General features: G+C 38.7%; 1 protein-coding gene and 1 pseudogene across 2 annotated transcripts; both read right to left on the reverse strand.

Annotated features, from left to right (window-relative positions):
• Window positions 1-1,476: 1,476 nt before the first annotated feature.
• On the reverse strand, window positions 1,477-5,057 carry LOC145088550 (uncharacterized; annotated as a pseudogene). Its single transcript, XR_013701171.1, has 2 exons — window positions 2,055-5,057; window positions 1,477-1,977 (listed from the first exon to the last, which is right to left on the reverse strand). The product of XR_013701171.1 is annotated as an uncharacterized LOC145088550 (transcript).
• A 4,268-nt stretch (window positions 5,058-9,325) lies between these two features.
• On the reverse strand, window positions 9,326-9,772 carry LOC145090068 (uncharacterized). The gene has a single exon (XM_079028418.1). It carries the CDS (start codon window positions 9,770-9,772, stop codon window positions 9,326-9,328), a length of 447 nt encoding a protein of 148 aa, XP_078884544.1.
• Window positions 9,773-18,076: the final 8,304 nt, after the last annotated feature.

Consider the following 18,076-nt stretch of genomic DNA (forward strand, 5'->3'; position numbering starts at 1 on the left):
ATGGGTTTCAATTCCCACCCACAACTTTTCAAGCTTTGCTTATGGCTTCACTCCATTGAAGAATGCTATTTTTTAAGAATTCTATTCATTTTTGATGATATTCTGTTAGAATATATATAAATATATTAAAATGTATAAGGATATTAGTCTGTAAGAATATGTATGAATTTGTATGTTATTTCGGATGTGTATTAAGAATAAAATCGTAGACCCAACTTGGATGTATATGAATAATAATCTAGAATTCTTAAATCAGTTTAATTATCAAAAATACCTGTATTGGAAATATATTTTGCAAGAATAAAATCGAAAATATATTTACTAGTTTATGGTTGACATTCAGTCATTCTGACAGAATAAAATCAGATTTTTAAATTTGAATTAATTTAAAAAATTCAGAATTTTTAAAAATAAGGGAATTAAGGATCCCTTAAAATCTGAAAATTTCCTTTTTTAAAATAGGTTAATTGACTAAAATGCCCTTTTGCTGAAATTTTTGTGATTATATGATACATGCTACCCTATTGTAATATCATAGACCCTCAGATTATGATTGTTGATTCTATTCATCCGGTGGTCCAGATTTGTGCATTCTGGCACACAATAGTTAGTAAAAACAAAATAACCTAAGCCATATATATATATATATATATATATATATATATATATATATATATATATATATATATATAGGGCCGAGTTATTGTGTGAACCAAAAGATTTGTGAGAACTTTCGAACTCATAACCAGCTCATATCTAGGCTCAAAAACAGATTTGATAATTTTTTTTTCGAAATTTGAATGTATGCACAATCAACAATTGTACGGAGTGTTGATGAGCACAATCAGCAGCAGTCATATTGACTACTGATTGTGCTCATCAATAGTCCGTATTGTACTCATCAACAGTCATAAAAAAAAAACCGTCAAATCATTTTTTTGGAATCTAGATATGGCTTAGATGCACAATTTGGAGAAGATTAATGTTTTTGGTGTTGAAAAATAATGAGGTGATTATGAGTTCGCAAGTTCTCACAAATCTTTTGGTTCTCTCTCTCACTCTATCTGCCTGTCTGTCTATCTCTCTCTCTCTCTCTCTCTCTCTCTCTCTATATATATATATATATATATATATATATATATATATATATATATATATATATATATATATATATATATATATAGTCATTTCATTACCAAAAGAAATGAAAAAAAGAACACCTCGATCTCATGGAATGAAAATCAGTCCAAAAGAACGAATCACATTCCGTAAGGAATGCTCCATTCGATTAACCTATGACAACCAAACATTTTTCTTTTTATTCTACCGTAATGCTCGATTCCATTATCTATTTGATTACTATATATCAAACGATATTTTATAAAGAATTAAATCTAATATTTTGTTTTATATATTTTTCCAACTTCCAATAGTTGTAATTTAACCCCCAATTTGACACTTCAAAATGTACCTCTAAATTTTGGATTTTCTATTTTTTTCAAAATAATACATTTATTCCATTTAATTCACATTTCATACCATCATATTACAAGATTCACAAAATACTAGAACACATCCTTATTTAGCAATTAACTCCTATAATGTTAATATTATGAAGTTTATCCATAACATGTTGCAAATGATGGACAACATTTTTTATATTCATCCTTTTTGGTGGGGAATCGACGGAGCATGATACCCCAATCTTGACAATTGAAGCCAAACATTCCACTATCTTCTTTGCATTTGCTAATGCACCTTTCGTAGTAACATGATCCTCTTGAAGAAAATTCAGAAGGTCATCATCAATAACATCGGTTACGTGGTCTGGCAAGGCCATGCAAGCAAACTTATGAATGTTAAGACCTTCCTGAAAGATGTTGTCTGTTGGATTTTTCCCTGTCATCACCTCCAACAATAATATTCCGAAACTGTAGACATCCCCACTACTTGTCATCTCAATCTGGACACCGTACTCTGCAACTTATAAGCAATTAATAAAAAAGGATATCATTATAAATAAATACAAACGTCTTAAAATATATGAACTTTACCTGGAGGAGCATAGCCTATTGTTCCTCTAATGACACTTGTGTTGTTTTGGTTTGAATTTGTTCCAAAAAATCGAGCTAAACCAAAATCTCCAACATGGGCAACCATGTCATCATCAAGTAGAATGTTGCTAGGCTTCAGGTCACAGTGAACAATGGTTGGTAGGCAGTGATTATGAAGATAATCGAGTGCAGATGCAACATCTATGAGAATATGCATTCTTTGAAGAAGGTTCAGTCTGGATTTCCTTGTAGTTGAATGCAACCAGTTATGTAAACTCCCGTTGGGCATAAACTCATATACCAAAGCTTTGAAGTCGTTGCCTAGATAGTCAACACTTGAACAAGAAGTTATTATCTTCAATAAATTACGGTGTCGAATACTTCGCCAAGCATCACACTCCTTTATAAAGCTTTCGTGAGCACCTGGCTTTTGAAGATGTAGAACTTTAACTGCAACAAATCTATTGCCATAATTATCAAGAATTCCTTTGTAAATAGAGCTGAACCCACCATCCCCAATCAAATTGGCTTCAGAGAAACCATTGGTTACCTTGAGAAGTTGTCTGTATGATACTTTTATGAATCGTTCATCCCTCAATGATTGAGACATCAGTTGGCTCTTCCTTTTCTTATACGAAGCATACACAATACATAATATGCTGAAAAGGGTGGATGCAATCAAAATGACTATTACGAGCAAAGGAAAACTTCTCTTATGTCTCTCTATATTGCATTTGGGCAACCCAAGTTCAGCCAAGCCACCACAAAGCCTACTATTCCCGAAAACAGAGAATGCACTTGCATTGGCAAACACTCCGTCCAACGGTACATTGCCCTCGAAGTCATTAAAGGAAGGTTTACATATTCTAATAAGGTCAACTGTTGCAAGAATTGAGGAAATTGGCCCGATAAATTATTATGAGAAAGATCGAGGGTCGAAACTCCTTTCATGGAACTTAATGACGGTGGTACCATGCCTTGAAATGTGTTTCCTTTGAGGGAGAAGAATAAAAGGCTAGTACATCCACCAATGCTAATAGGAATGTTTCCTGATAAATTATTATCAGATAAATCCAAGGAAGTCAACAACTTGAGTTCACCAACCTCTACTGGAAGGGACCCAGACAGGTTGTTTTGAGAAAGATTTAGTATGATGGTTAGAGATGAAAGTTGAAGAAGTTGTCTAGGTATTCCACCGCTGAGTTGATTGTCATCAAGGTGCAACTCCAATAGATTACGACAATTTCCCAGACTTGATGGAATATGTCGTTCCAATCTGTTGGAATTTAACCAAAGATCGGTCAACATTGATAAGTTCCCGATGGCATCTGGAATGGGCCCTGAAAATTGGTTCTTATATAGGTAAGCTTCTTGTAGGTTTTGAAGCTTACCAATGGTGGAGGGGATTCCCTGTAAATCGGTTTTCTATTAAAGACAAACCAATCAAGCCAACCAGATTACCTATACTTGAAGGGAGGTTTCCATGAAAATCATTTCTATCTAAAGCTAGAATACTTATTTGATCAGAAAGATTACCAATTGATGTGGGCAACACTCCTTGAAACTTGCAGTTATTAAGAGAGAGAATTTTTAATCTGCTGCAGTTCTTCAAAGTATCAATAAACTTCATATCATCCACTTCTCCAGATCCATAGATGTTATCACCCAAGGATATAAAATATATATCTTTTAGTTTTGTAAAGTCAATTTTCAGCTTCCCACTAAAATTGTTGTAGTTCACTTCAAGAAACCTAAGTTTCGAACAGTTAGATATGGAGGGTGGAAGAGGTCCGGTCAGTTGGTTATTTCGTAACTGAAGGAACTCAAGGCGAGGGAGCATTTCACCCATGGCTGAGGGAAGACTACCAGTAAGCTGATTCTCAGCCAAGGAAATATTAGCTAGGAGTGAGAGGTTAAAAATGGAATGAGGGATGGTTCCAGATAAGTTACAAGCACCAAGGTAAAGTTGTGTTAAGCTATTCCAGTGGCCTAAGGTGTCAGGAATGCTCCCACCCAACGGATTTTCAGCAACAATGAACCCTTCCATTGATGTTATATTCCCCAAAACAGGCGGGATTCCACCGGTTAAGTTATTATCATAAACTGAAAGATAAGTAAGTTTGGAGAGGAAACTGAACTCTTTGGGTATGCTTCCAACTAGCTTGTTCTTAGAAAGTTCAAGCTCTTCAAGGTTAGAACAACGGGACAGATTAGTTGGAATGACCCCGTTGAATTCGTTAGAACCAAGATAGAGGAAACGTAGCCTAGAGAGACGACCCAGTTCATGAGGAATGGTTCCATGTAAGTTACAATCATCACAGTAAAAATTTGTTAAGCTTTTCCAATGGCCTAAGGTATTTGGAATGCTCCCTCCAAACGAATTTTCAGAAGCAGAGAACAGTTTCATTGATGTTATATTCCCCAAGACAGGAGGGATCCCACCTGTTAACTTGTTTGTACTAGCATAAAAAAATGTAAGTTTGGAGAGGAAACTGATCTCTTTGGGTATGCTTCCAACTAGCTTGTTATCACCAAGTCCAAGGTTTTCAAGTTTAGAACAATGGGACAAGTTGGTTGGAATGACCCCATTGAATTTGTTGTAATCAAGAGAGAGGTCTTTTAGCCTGGAGAGACGACCGATTTCATGAGGGATGGTTCCTTGAAAGCTGTTGTTCCAGAGAGAAAAGAAACGAAGGAAGCTGAGGTTCCCTACATGAGGAGACAATGAGCCTTGTAGTCCTTGTGACTCCAGTAGTAGAACTGTTACTCTTCTATGCCGCCTCCCACATGAAACACCACTCCAATCACAGAAATGGAAGGAAGCATTCCATGAGATTAGTGGATTATTGGTGATCATAGACTTGAAATGCAGCAACGCCTGGTAATCGGTCTCATTACCACCACCGGAAGCAGAGGCAGTGGAGGTAATTATTAGAGATGTAATAAGACAATAAAAGAGGAAAGCAATATGAAAGTTCATTTTTCGAATTTGGAACTAAATTTTGGAGTAGGTCAATAATTGCTGGCTTTTAGATTTTTACTCACCTAGCTTTTGCATGTTAATTAACAAATGTTGACATGCAAATGGTGGAACGAAAGCCATCCACAAATTCCTTATCAAATTGAGAATCCTCCTCGTCAAATAAATGATAGCAATAAATTGTGATGATGATTGATGATAAGATATTTCTTAATTATCATATTTCCAGCCATTTGTTTTATTTTTGTTTGTTTTGAACATAAGAAATAATCCAAGAGCGATTACATTGACCAACCAATCAAATAAAAAGTTAACTAAAACGATTATAAAGTTTATTGTACACATAGTACGTACAAAGCTTCAAAACAAACCCAAAGAAAGTGATATATATGAGATATCTATTTCTTTTACTTTTAATCAAAAAACACTTTCACTTGACTAACAAAGAGGATGCCTTTCAATATTCCCTCACTAGGTTTGCAGCTGAATTCATTTGTCTACAATTAAACTACCAAATCTTAATGGAAAGGAAACGATTAATTCAAACATTAACATACTAGCAGATTACTAAATTTCCAGTGAAATGGCATACTTGCCAAGCTCCTCAAACAAAACGGTGTTTAGTCCTCAATAACTTAGACATACCTGATTGGCTTGTCGTAATTAAGTTCTTCAATTGCCTCTGTACCAAATTTAGTAAAAAATTAGGCAGAAGACCAAAAATAGTCATGATTGTGAAAAAAAAAAAAAAATTCAACTATACTGTTTTGTACTCCCTCCGTCCCAAAATTATAGTCCATCTTTCCTTTTTGGTTTGTCCCAAAATAATAGTCCACTTCTAAAAATAAATAATATTTTTACCAAAATACATCCTCATTATTACTTAGCCAACTAAACATTTAATGGAACATTAAATGCAAAGTAAGGACAAAATTGTCATTTTATTATATAAAGTTAATGGTAATTAATGCTTTTCTTAATTTGTGTGTTTTTTGTCTGTGGACAATAATATTGGGACGGAGGGAGTAATAAACATGGACACATTAAAAAAAAAAACCTTCTTTACTTCTATTTCACTCAAGTTAAAAAAAGAGAATGTAACAACCATATACAAGAACATTTCAATTTTTGAAATTTTCTGCATCATCCGTCTATAATAACATGATTTGCCAAAAATATGTCACATGTTTATATACATATAACATCAACCCAACCAAAGCCGGAAGTAAATTGACAAGGTCAATCCTATCACATTTTTATCACCAATATGCCGGATGGCATGAATGAAGCTGCTCTGTTTGATCTCTTTAGAAAATATGAAGTGATTGAAGAAATGCAGACCGGTTGAAATTCATCAGCCACAAATGGAACACACAACACTAATTTCATGAACAATAGAAAGTCAGAGTGGCCAATAAACTGGTTTAATCTTAAATGGGTAGAGACACGGGAACCAAATTTTCACCTGGCCGCGAATCTCTGATCTCCCCCAGGTGCGCTCCTCCTCCCGCGAATCTCAACAGTATGCAAGGTTTCAATCAAACATAGCATATATATTAGCTTAACATGCCTTATCAAGGCAACCGAACATGTGCAAAACTTCGATTTGTGACATTTTTCTAGAACATACCTTACAACTTAATTCAATACAACCTAAGCAACAAGCTCAAATTTAATTTGGATATAGCATTTGATATCAGATAAATATTTTTGATCGTATATATACCAAGTTTTCATAAACCATCTTGGTACTCAAGTTGTTGATTGGGATGTTAGGATCGTGTGATCCATCCCTAGATGTTGCCAGGTCATTATATAGATCTAGGAAAACTTATGCACGAGCATGTTCACTTCCTTAATGCACACAACAGCATCATGTAACTCATCCCCCTGATTTCTCATCCAAAATGAGCCTTACATCACTTTTAATTAGTTTCTTTCAACCAAACTCATAATCCTAAATAAATAAACATACTTATGACATCAACTTATCTACCTCAACTTTACATATCTCATCTTCAGTGAATTCAAAGAATAATCAGTTAATGCTTGCCAATTGTCACATTATAATTCAAACTCATTAACAACTGATTTCATGAAGCATATTTGATTCCAATCTATAGTATCATTTTTTTTTTGAAAAAAAAATCTAATCTATTCCAACCTAAACTACTTCTTAATTTCACCTATGTCCACAACGGAACTTGAATCCTCAACCTCAATGAAAGAGGGCAATGTTGAACACGACTCTTAATGTGGGAAACAACAAGACTTTTATTAAGACACTTAAGAAGATTTTACACTTTGAGAGACTACTACACTTTTCTTACTTGGAGGTTTTTCTTGGATACTTAGATGTTGGATTGATTTGGAGCAAATGAGCTCCACACCTATTTATAGGTGTTTCCACCTCCTTATAGGAAGTTTCTAGATCTACATACATTCATGACTATTCTAGAACTATCTACCATATTCTATATCAATTACAAGCTTTTATATGTTTCTAGAATGTTCTATAATGTCCTAGATAAGTATAGACATTCTTGTGCCTTCCATAGTGTTCTAGAATGTTCTATAGCCTTCCAGGGTCTTCCATCTCGTTCTAGAGTATTCTAGAATCTTCTGGCATCTTCTAGACTTCTCCATAGTATTCCATAATGTTCTAGAATCTTCCAGATCATTCTAGAACATGCTAACTTCTTCTAGACAATAACATGATTCTATCGGGCTAGTGATGACCTTCAACACCCCCCCCCCCCTCAATACTAGCCCCCATTCTTCGTATCATGTTGAGCTGACATCTAAAACCTTCACTTTTTCCTTTACTCAACCCTTTGGTGAATAATTCCACTATTTGGTTAACAGTCTTGATCTGTCGCATATTGACTTCTTTCTTGAGAACTTTTTCTCTTCCACATGCTTGGTTTTTTCTTAGTTGTTGCAGTCGTTGCTTCGTATATTGTTTTCGTAGTTGACAACGACATTCGTGGTTGCATTTTCTTGCAGCATAATATTATTCCTGACTTCGTTGAACTATCTTGTGTAGTTTCTTATGCCTCCCTTTGAGAAACTTGTAAGCATGTGAGTTGTCCCTTTTACAAGCCTTGGAAAATTCCCACAATATTAACATGTTATGACGTGATTCCTTATTGATCTGCTCATCTCGTTTAGATTTTGCTCTGTTGAGAAATTCTACTTTGCTCTTACGAATTAATGTGTTTTTCTTCTTTTTCGCCTTATCCAGTTTCTCCATCCCATGCTCCATTTTTCGTCTAAGATTAGACTTTTTATGCAACTCTAATGATGTCATGTTATTATTCTCCTTCGGAGCATCCATCTTCCAATGAACGTCTTCCTACTCCAAGGTTGTCATAAACTTTGTCTCGCTCTTCTTGAGACCTTTGTTGAGTTTCATAGTTGATAGCATTCGGGATCCAATCATATTTCTCTTCAAGGGTACAATGTGAATTATTGAACCCTTGGTGATACGCATGGTATCATCTCTCTCAAATAACTAGGGTCGTACATCTAGAAAATCCATTCCCAATACTATACGATAGTCATCCATATGCACCACTGTTAGGTCTATGGTGCCTTCCCATTCTGCTATCTTAAGAGGTCCTCCATATGCAACACCAATGATAGTCTTGGATAAAGAGTTGACGACTTTCAACCGGCCTGGATTTTTGGTGTATTTGATGCCCAACTTCTTAGCTTCATCTTTAGCAAGGAAATTATGGGATGCACCTGTATCTACCAAAGCCTTGGTGTATCCTCTGTTTACCCTGACGTCCACGAACATTAGCCTTCCTCTTTTAGTCTTATTCTCTTCTATAGCACATAGTGCCTCAGCATCCCATTCATCCTCTACTTCCTTTTTGGAAGTTACTACATTGCTTTCCACAGACTTTTTCTTTGACCAACAATCCTTGGACATGTGGCCCCACTTTCCACAATTGTTGCAGTTGCCTTCGAACCTCCTCCCCCGAGAACTCTTATTGTCGGTCTTTTGAGATCTCTATGGTTGTGAGGTTCCTGGCTGACTCTTCCCTTTGTCAGCATTTTTGTATCCTTCTTTAGAAGGTGGCTTGAAATTCCTCCGATTTTTACTTGTGTAGAGTGCTTCTTCTTCACTCTTCAGCGTGATGCCTCCCATTTGCTTAGCCATAGCTTCTTGGCTGGCCAACAAATTCTAAAACTCTACAAGTGATGGTTGAACGGGCCATCCTTGTATAGCAGTAACAAAGCTTCTAAATTTCGGCCTCAGTCCATGGATAATGATCCTCTTCGTTCAAGCTTCTGCAATGACGGATTGCGGATCTAGTTCAGTAATCTCCCGACATATCGACTTGACCTTGTGGAAATATTGAGCAATCGTCGTGTCACGTTGTGAGATTGATAATAGCTCGTTCTCCAAAAGTTGTAGTCTCGTATCATTCTTCTTTGAGAAAAGTGTCACAAACGTGTCCCAAGCTTCTTTCGGGGTGTTCTCATCCCGAACATGCTCCAACATCTCTTCTTCGATTGTGGTCTTCAAGGCAAACATTGCTTTTCCTGCTTTGATTTTCCATTTGCGCAAAGCACCATTAACGTCTTCCTCTGGTGGTGTAGTTTCGCTTCCATCAACGACCTCCCATAGATCTTGTCCTTGTAAGTAGGACTTCATACATGTTTCCCACGTTTTGTAGTTGTTGTTGTTGAGTTTCTTGATTCCTCCGACGACTTGGAGATCACCCATCGTGTTGGCAGTACCTCGGTAATACCAAACAAGCTAGTCTCGATACTAAACTTGCAGAGCACAAACTACTCACGATACAACGAGAATCACTCATTCTTACTATCAAGAAACCTTGCTCTGATACCAGATTGTTGAACACGACTCTTAATGTGGGAAACAACAAGACTTTTATTAAGACACTTAAGAAGATTTTACACTTTGAGAGACTACTACACTTTTCTTACTTGGAGGCTTTTCTTGGATACTTAGATGTTGGATTGATTTGGAGCAAATGAGCTCCACACCTATTTATAGGTGTTTCCACCTCCTTATAGGAAGTTTCTAGATCTACATACATTCATGACTATTCTAGAACTATCTACCATATTCTATATCAATTACAAGCTTTTATATGTTTCTAGAATGTTCTATAATGTCCTAGATAAGTATAGACATTCTTGTGCCTTCCATAGTGTTCTAGAATGTTCCATAGCCTTCCAGGGTCTTCCATCTCGTTCTAGAGTATTCTAGAATCTTCTGGCATCTTCTAGACTTCTCTATAGTGTTCCATAATGTTCTAGAATCTTCCATATCATTCTAGAACATGCTAACTTCTTCTAGACAATAACATGATTCTATCGGGCTAGTGATGACCTTCAACACTCCCCCTCAGTACTAGCCCCCATTCTTCGTATCATGTTGAGCTGACATCTAAAACCTTCACTTTTTTCCTTTACTCAACCCTTTGGTGAATAATTCCGCTATTTGGTTAACAGTCTTGATCTGTCGCATATTGATTTCTTCCTTGAGAACTTTTTCTCTTCCACATGCTTGGTTTTTTCTTAGTTGTTGCAGTCGTTGCTTCGTATATTGTTTTCGTAGTTGACAACGACATTCGTGGTTGCATTTTCTTGCTGCATAATATTGTTCCTGACTTCGTTGAACTATCTTGTGTAGTTTCTTATGCCTCCCTTTGAGAAACTTGTAAGCATGTTAGTTGTCCCTTTTACAAGCCTTGGAAAATTCCCACAATATTAACATGTTATGACGTGATTCCTTATTGATCTGCTCATCTCATTTAGATTTTGCTCTGTTGAGAAATTCTACTTTGCTCTTACGAATTAATGTGTTTTTCTTCTTTTTCGCCTTATCCAGTTTCTCCATCCCATGTTCCATTTTTCGTCTAAGATTAGACTTTTTATGCAACTCTAATGATGTCATGTCATTATTCTCATTCGGAGCATCCATCTTCCAATGAACGTCTTCCTCCTCCAAGGTTGTCATAAACTTTGTCTCGCTCTTCTTGAGACCTTTGTTGAGTTTCATAGTTGATAGCATTCGGGATCCAATCATATTTCTCTTCAAGGGTACAATGTGAATTATTGAACCCTTGGTGATACGCATGGTATCATCTCTCTCAAATAACTAGGGTCGTACATCTAGAAAATCCATTCCCAATACTATACGATAGTCATCTATATGCACCACTGTTAGGTCTATGGTGCCTTCCCATTCTGCTATCTTAAGAGGTCCTCCATATGCAACACCAATGATAGTCTTGGATAAAGAGTTGACAACTTTCAACCGGCCTAGATTTTTGGTGTATTTGATGCCCAACTTCTTAGCTTCATCTTTAGCAAGGAAATTATGGGATGCACCTGTATCTACCAAAACCTTGGTGTATCCTCTGTTTACCCTGACGTCCACGAACATTAGCCTTCCTCTTTTAGTCTTATTCTCTTCTATAGCACATAGTGCCTCAGCATCCCATTCATCCTCTACTTCCTTTTTGGAAGTTACTACATTGCTTTCCACAGACTTTTTCTTTGACCAACAATCCTTGGACATGTGGCCCCACTTTCCACAATTGTTGCAGTTGCCTTCGAACCTCCTCCCCCGAGAACTCTTATTGTCGGTCTTTTCAGATCTCCATGGTTGTGAGGTTCCTGGCTGACTCTTCCCTTTGTCAGCATTTTTGTATCCTTCTTTAGAAGGTGGCTTGAAATTCCTCCAATTTTTACTTATGTAGAGTGCTTCTTCTTCACTCTTCAGCGTGATGCCTCCCATTTGCTTAGCCATAGCTTCTTGGCTGGCCAACAAATTCTCAAACTCTACAAGTGATGGTTGAACGGGCAATTTAGCCCCTGTTCTTCCGAAAAGTGCAATTTAGCCCCTGTTTTTCAGAAAAGTTGCATTTTTGGTCCCGTTTTTCAGAAAATTTTCAGTTTAGCCCCTGTTTTACTTCTGTAAAAGTTCTATTTGCCCCCTGTACTTCTGAAAAGTTCATATTGGTCCCTGTACTTCAAAAAAAAAATTCATAGTCGTATATGCCCAAGTATATGCCAAAAATGACTACACCAACTTCGTCATCTTCTCAAGCCGAAGTTGAAAGTTTTCAAAGGACCGGGAAAGACGGTAGTGTTACGTTACACTATCCAATGCTCACGAAGATGAACTACGCGGTGTGGGCCATATAAATGCGAGTGAATTTACAAGCACAAGGAGTATGAGATATAATTAAAAATGCAGAAACGGACGAACGTAAAGATCAGATGGCTCTTGCGGCTATTTATCAAGCAATTCCAGAGGACATACATCTGATGTTAGCTGAGAAGGACACATGAAACGACCCAAAAATATGACCCAAAAATTTCATTTTTCGATATAACTAAAAACCCTAATCTGAGTGTCATATCATAAAACCATACGTGATATATCTCAACATAACAAAACACTGTGCGGAAAACTGTATCATATCTATGTCATATCAAATCAAAAACTAAATCAACTCCCAGGATAAAAGCTGAAGCTGTGGTGTGTGCGATGCCATCATCCCGAGCTCTTCCCTCTGCTTGCGGAAGTACCTGAAACCAAAACTGAAACTGTAAGCACGAAGCTTAGTGAGATCCCCCAAACTACCACATACCATACAATACATAAATAAAGCACATACTGGGCCTTGCCCACTGCATCAGACCGAAGTCTGGAACTAGCTGCATCGGACCGAAGTCCGGAACTGACTGGGACCTTGTCCCCTGCATCGGACCAGAGTTCGGAACAAACTGCATCGGACCGAAATCCGGAACTGACTGCATCGGACCGAAGTCCGGAACTGACTGCATCGGACCGAAGTTCGGAACTGACTGATCATGGCATAGCATAAAACATAACAACTATTATAATCACATATACTGCATACTGCATCGGAATAGAGTCCGGAACACATAACACAAACATGCTTGTATCACAAAGACATCAAGCACTCTAACTACTGCATCAGACCAAAGTCCGGAACTACTGATAATTAAACGGGCCGGCATTGTGGCCGTAGACCCATTCCTATTGAAGGGATACTCACCTCGTGAACTGGCTGCTGAGTGTATGGCTCTGGAAGTTAACTGCTGCTGCTCCGGTATCTCCCCGGCTACAAGTCCATAAACACACTCAATCAAATACTAAACACTGTACTGGGTAAAATGACTCTTTTACCCTTGGTCAAAGTCAACTCTCGGTCAAGGTCAACTCTTGGTCAAAGTCAACTCTCGGTCAAGGTCAACTCTCGGTCAAAGTCAACTCTCGGTTGACTTGACTCGCCGAGTTGGGCCGCCAACTCGCCGAGTCCCTATTCTCACTCTTCGACCCTACTCGCTGCTACTCGTCGAGTATGGCATCGACTCGACGAGTACCCTCTCGATCCAAGAACTCAGACAATCTTCATCCGACTTGCCGAGTCATATGAACAACTCGACGAGTTGTTCTTGAGCTTAAGAAGATTGCCTTGGACTCGCCGAGTTGTATGAACAACTCGCCGAGTCCCTCCATTACTGAGTCTACCCTCAAACTCGCTGAGTCCACTCCACTACTCACTGGTCCCACTCGACACCGCTCAAAAGGAAGGAATCAGGGAATCGCGACTCGACTCGCCGAGTCGTTCTTCCGACTCGCCGAGTCACCGCCATGCAACTATTCTACACTCGATTCTGCTCGAATCCAAAACATACAAATGATAGATCTGAGTCCAATAAGCTGATTTACCACGTAAAGTTTCCAACTTTACGTGTACAAACACATGAACAAGGGAATAAAGGCTAAAAAGGCACTTAAAAGGGTAGATCTAGGGTTATGATGCAAAATAGCTCCATAAAGGCAATAGATCTGGGCTCTACAACTCCTAAATGAACAGATCTAAAGATATCTTGACATAAAAGAGCTTCCATATCAACATAAGGCTTGAGAAAAGCATCAACTAGATCTAGAGGGGGTTTAAAGCATAAAAGGGAAGGAAATCCGAAGAATACCTCAAAGAACTCTTGTTTTCCCTTGAATCTCTGCTCTACAGTCCTTCTCCTTGCTCCTTTCTTCTTCTCCTTCTTCAAGCCTTCACAATTGCACACAAAATCACTTAGAATCACTCAAGAACGAATTAGGGTTTTCTCACAGCTTCTGAGGGTGAAGGAGGCGAGAATGGAGGCCATAAGGTGGCTTAAATAGTGGGCAACCCGGGGATTTAGGGTTTCTCCCAGACGGACAGAATCGCCGAGTCCAGAATATGGACTCGCCGAGTCGCCAGCTAACACGTGCTCGAAATCCCGTCCCTACTCGGCGAGTCAGGCTATGAACTCGCCGAGTCCCTCTTGCAAAACTTCAATATAAATACCAAGGAATCATCATACCGGAGACGGGTCGTTACAACACAACTAAAGAAGCATGGGAAACGCTTAAGATGATGCACATGGGAGCCGATCGGTTCAAGGAGGCTATAGCTCAAACCTTGAGAAGTGACTTCGAGGTGATCCAGATGAAAGACAGTAAATCGGTAGATGATTTTTCAATGAGATTGAATACTATCATAACCGATATTCGATCTCTAGGTGAAAAGATTGAAGAAATTACGGTTGTGAAGAAGTTTCTACGAGCCGTACCGATACGATTTATACAAATCGTAACATCTATCGAGCAATTCGGAGATTTGAAGAATATGACGGTGGAAGAAGTTGTGGGTCGTCTTAAGACCCATGAAGAGAGACTTCGAAGCTATGGAGAAAAAGAAGGAGGACCTTCTCTATTGCTTACACATGCCGAGTGGGTATCTCGTTCGAAGCAAACTAGCGAGAGAAACTCATCAAACACTTCAAGAGGACGAGGAGGACATGGTAACTGAGGCCGGGGACGAGGCCGAGGTCGTGGACGTGGCCAAGGAAGTGGTCGCGAGTACAATACAAATCGAAATGACCATAATCCTTCTCGAAAGGATAAAAGTAAAATCAAATGATTTACTTGTGAACAATTTGGTCATTATGCTTCGGAGTGTCCAAACAAGAATCGAGGTGAGGAGGCGAACCTCACTCAAGCCAATGAAGAAGATCCTATTTTGATGATGGCAGCCATACAAGAATATGCACACAAAAAGTGTCTCTAAGAGGGAAGATTTGTGTTAATCTTCTTGCATCGGGAGAAAGTCGAGTCGAGTCCAAGGTATGGTATCTCGACAACGGTGCTAGCAATCACATGACTGGAGACCGCTCAAAGTTTCGCGAACTAGATGAGTACGTTACGGGTCACGTGAAATTTGGGGATGGTTCGACCGTCGCTATTTTGGGAAAAGGGTCGATTTTATTCGATAGAAAAAATGGCGACCAAAGACTCCTTAATGAGGTATATTTCATTCCAAGTCTAAAAAACAATATTATTAGTCTTGGACAAACGACGGAGGAAGGGAGTTGGGTCATAATGGATGGGTCGGATCTGACATTGTTTGACAGAAACAAAACTCTACTTTTGAGAGTTAAACGATCCCCAAACCGGTTATATAAAACTCCTTTAAGGTCCGGTAGACCGACTTGTCTTTTAGCAACAAAAGACGAACCAACTTGGATATGGCATTCTAGACTCGGTCATGTTAACTTTCTCTCCTTAAAGAAGTTGTCCGAAAAGAATATGGCAATCGGAGTCCCAAAGATTGAGCACCCAAACCAAGTATGTGAAGGGTGCGTTCTTTCCAAACAAACCCGAATTCCTTTCCCGGATCATGCAGTTTTTCGAGCTCAAAAACCTCTACAACTTGTTCATGCGGACTTATGTGGCCTGATCACACCTACGTCTGTTGGAGGGAGTAAATATTTTCTCCTTTTAGTAGACGATTTTAGCTGGTGGATGTGGGTTTACATGCTATCGGAGAAGTCTCAAGCCTTGAGCGCTTTCAAACGATTCAAGTTGATGGTTGAAAAGAATTCGGGTTATCAAATAAAGACACTTCGAACGGACTGAAGGGGAGAGTTCACTTCAAAAGAATTCTCATTATTTTGTGAAGAAAATGGTATTCAAAGGCATCTTACGACACCATATTCGCCTCAAGAGAACGGAGTTGTAGAAAGGCGAAATCGGACCGTTATGGACATGGAAAGAAGTCTGCTCAAAGGTAGAAATGTCCCGGGAGAGTTTTGGGGAGAAGCGGTTAGACATGCAGTTTATCTTCTCAACCGCCTGCCAACAAAAGCACTTCCCGACAAGACGCCTTATGAAACATGGTTTGGCAAAAAGCCCAACCTTGAACATCTAAAAGTTTTTGGTTGTGTTGCTTTTGCTAAACTTGTAGGTGGTCACTTGAAGAAGCTTGATGATCGAAGTAAAAAGATGGTGTATTTAGGTGTGGAAGATGGAACTAAAGGCAACCGTTTGTTTGATCTGCAAGACCGAAAGTTGCGAGTTAGTCGTGATGTTGTTTTTGACGAAAAAGAAGAATGGAATTGGTACAAAAGCAAAGAAGAAGAGATGGCGACTCCTAATACCTTTACCATAATTGAACCACAACCCCAAATACACCTCGAAACACCTCAAAATGACCCTGAAATCAACCCGGAACAACCAAACAGTCCAGGAATCGATGTTATCCAAGTTGGAGAACCATATGTTGAATTTGACGAGCCTGAACCAGCCCCACAAACTCCTGTCTCAACCCTGTTTTCTTCAACCTCGCCCCATATAGAAAGCCCTTCTAGTGAGATTGGGCCAAGGGGATTACGTCCATTAACCGATATCTATTCTGAAGGCGAAAATGTGTTCCTTGAACCTGGAGAATTGTTGATGATTGCAGCAGATCAACCCTTGAATTTTAAAGAGGCAGTAACCTCTAAAGCATGGCAGGAGGCTATGCAAGCAGAGTTGGATGCAATCGAGAAGAACAAGACATGGCAACTTACCAATTTGCCACTCGGCAACAAAGCAATCGGTTTGAAATGGGTGTTTAAAGTGAAGAAAGACAACTTGGGAAAAGTGGTGAAGCATAAAGCTCGACTTGTAGAAAAAGGATTTGTACAAAAGGAAGGAGTCAACTTTGATGAAGTTTTGACCGATAGCACGACTTGACACCGTAAGGCTCATTCTTGCCTTAGCAGCTCAACATGGGTGGGTTGTCCACCATCTCGATGTCAAGTCGGCTTTTCTCAATGGAGATCTCAAAGAGGAGGTTTATGTCACCCAACCAGAAGGTTATGTTGATAGAGCAAACAATCATAAGGTGTTCAAGCTTCATAAAGTTCTTTATGGTCTACGACAAGCTCCTCGCGCTTGGAACATTCGTTTAGATAAAAGCTTAAAAAGGCTTGGTTTTACAAAAAGTTCACAGGACCCAGTTGTTTACAAAAGGAACTCAAAAGACAAAATTCTTATTGTTGGTGTCTATGTTGATGACTTGATCATTACCAGATCGAACACTAACGACGTTGTCGAATTCAAAGAACAAATGAAGAAAGAATTCGAAATGAGTGACTTGGGATTACTTTCTTACTACCTTGGAATCGAAGTTTCGCAAAAGAAGTGGGGAATATCTTTGCGACAAACAGCTTATGTAAAGAAGATTGTAGAGCAATTTGGGTTGCTGGATTGCAATCCGACAACGTCACCAATGGAACCTAAGTTGAAGGTTAAGAAGGATGAAGATGGTAAAAAATTTGATCCAACTGAATATAGGCGAGTGGTAGGTTGTTTGAGGTACTTGACTCACACTCGACCAGACCTGTCCTTTTCGGTTGGAATTGCAAGTCGTTTCATGGAGGAACCAACCACTTTGCATTTTCAAGTTGTGAAACACATCTTACGATACATAAAAGGAACTGTTGATTTTGGACTCAACTATGGAAGAGGTCGTGAAATTGAATATTTGGTTGGTTTTACCGATAGTGATCTTGGAGGTGACCCTGTTGATAACAAGAGCACAAGTGGAATGATTTTCTATTTGGGAAGGAATGCGATAACTTGGCAATCCCAAAAGCAAAAGACTGTTGCTTTGTCCACGTGTGAAGCCGAGTTCATGGCAGCTACAACAGC

The sequence above is a fragment of the Lactuca serriola genome, chromosome 2, assembly GCF_051521515.1.
Source record: "Lactuca serriola cultivar US96UC23 chromosome 2, Lser_US96UC23_V15, whole genome shotgun sequence".
Taxonomy (NCBI): domain Eukaryota; kingdom Viridiplantae; phylum Streptophyta; class Magnoliopsida; order Asterales; family Asteraceae; genus Lactuca; species Lactuca serriola.

Excerpts from the sequence above, each read along its gene's own strand:
- LOC145090068 (XM_079028418.1), bottom strand. The coding sequence starts at position 9,772 with ATGGGTGATCTCCAAGTCGTCGGAGGAATCAAGAAACTCAACAACAAC.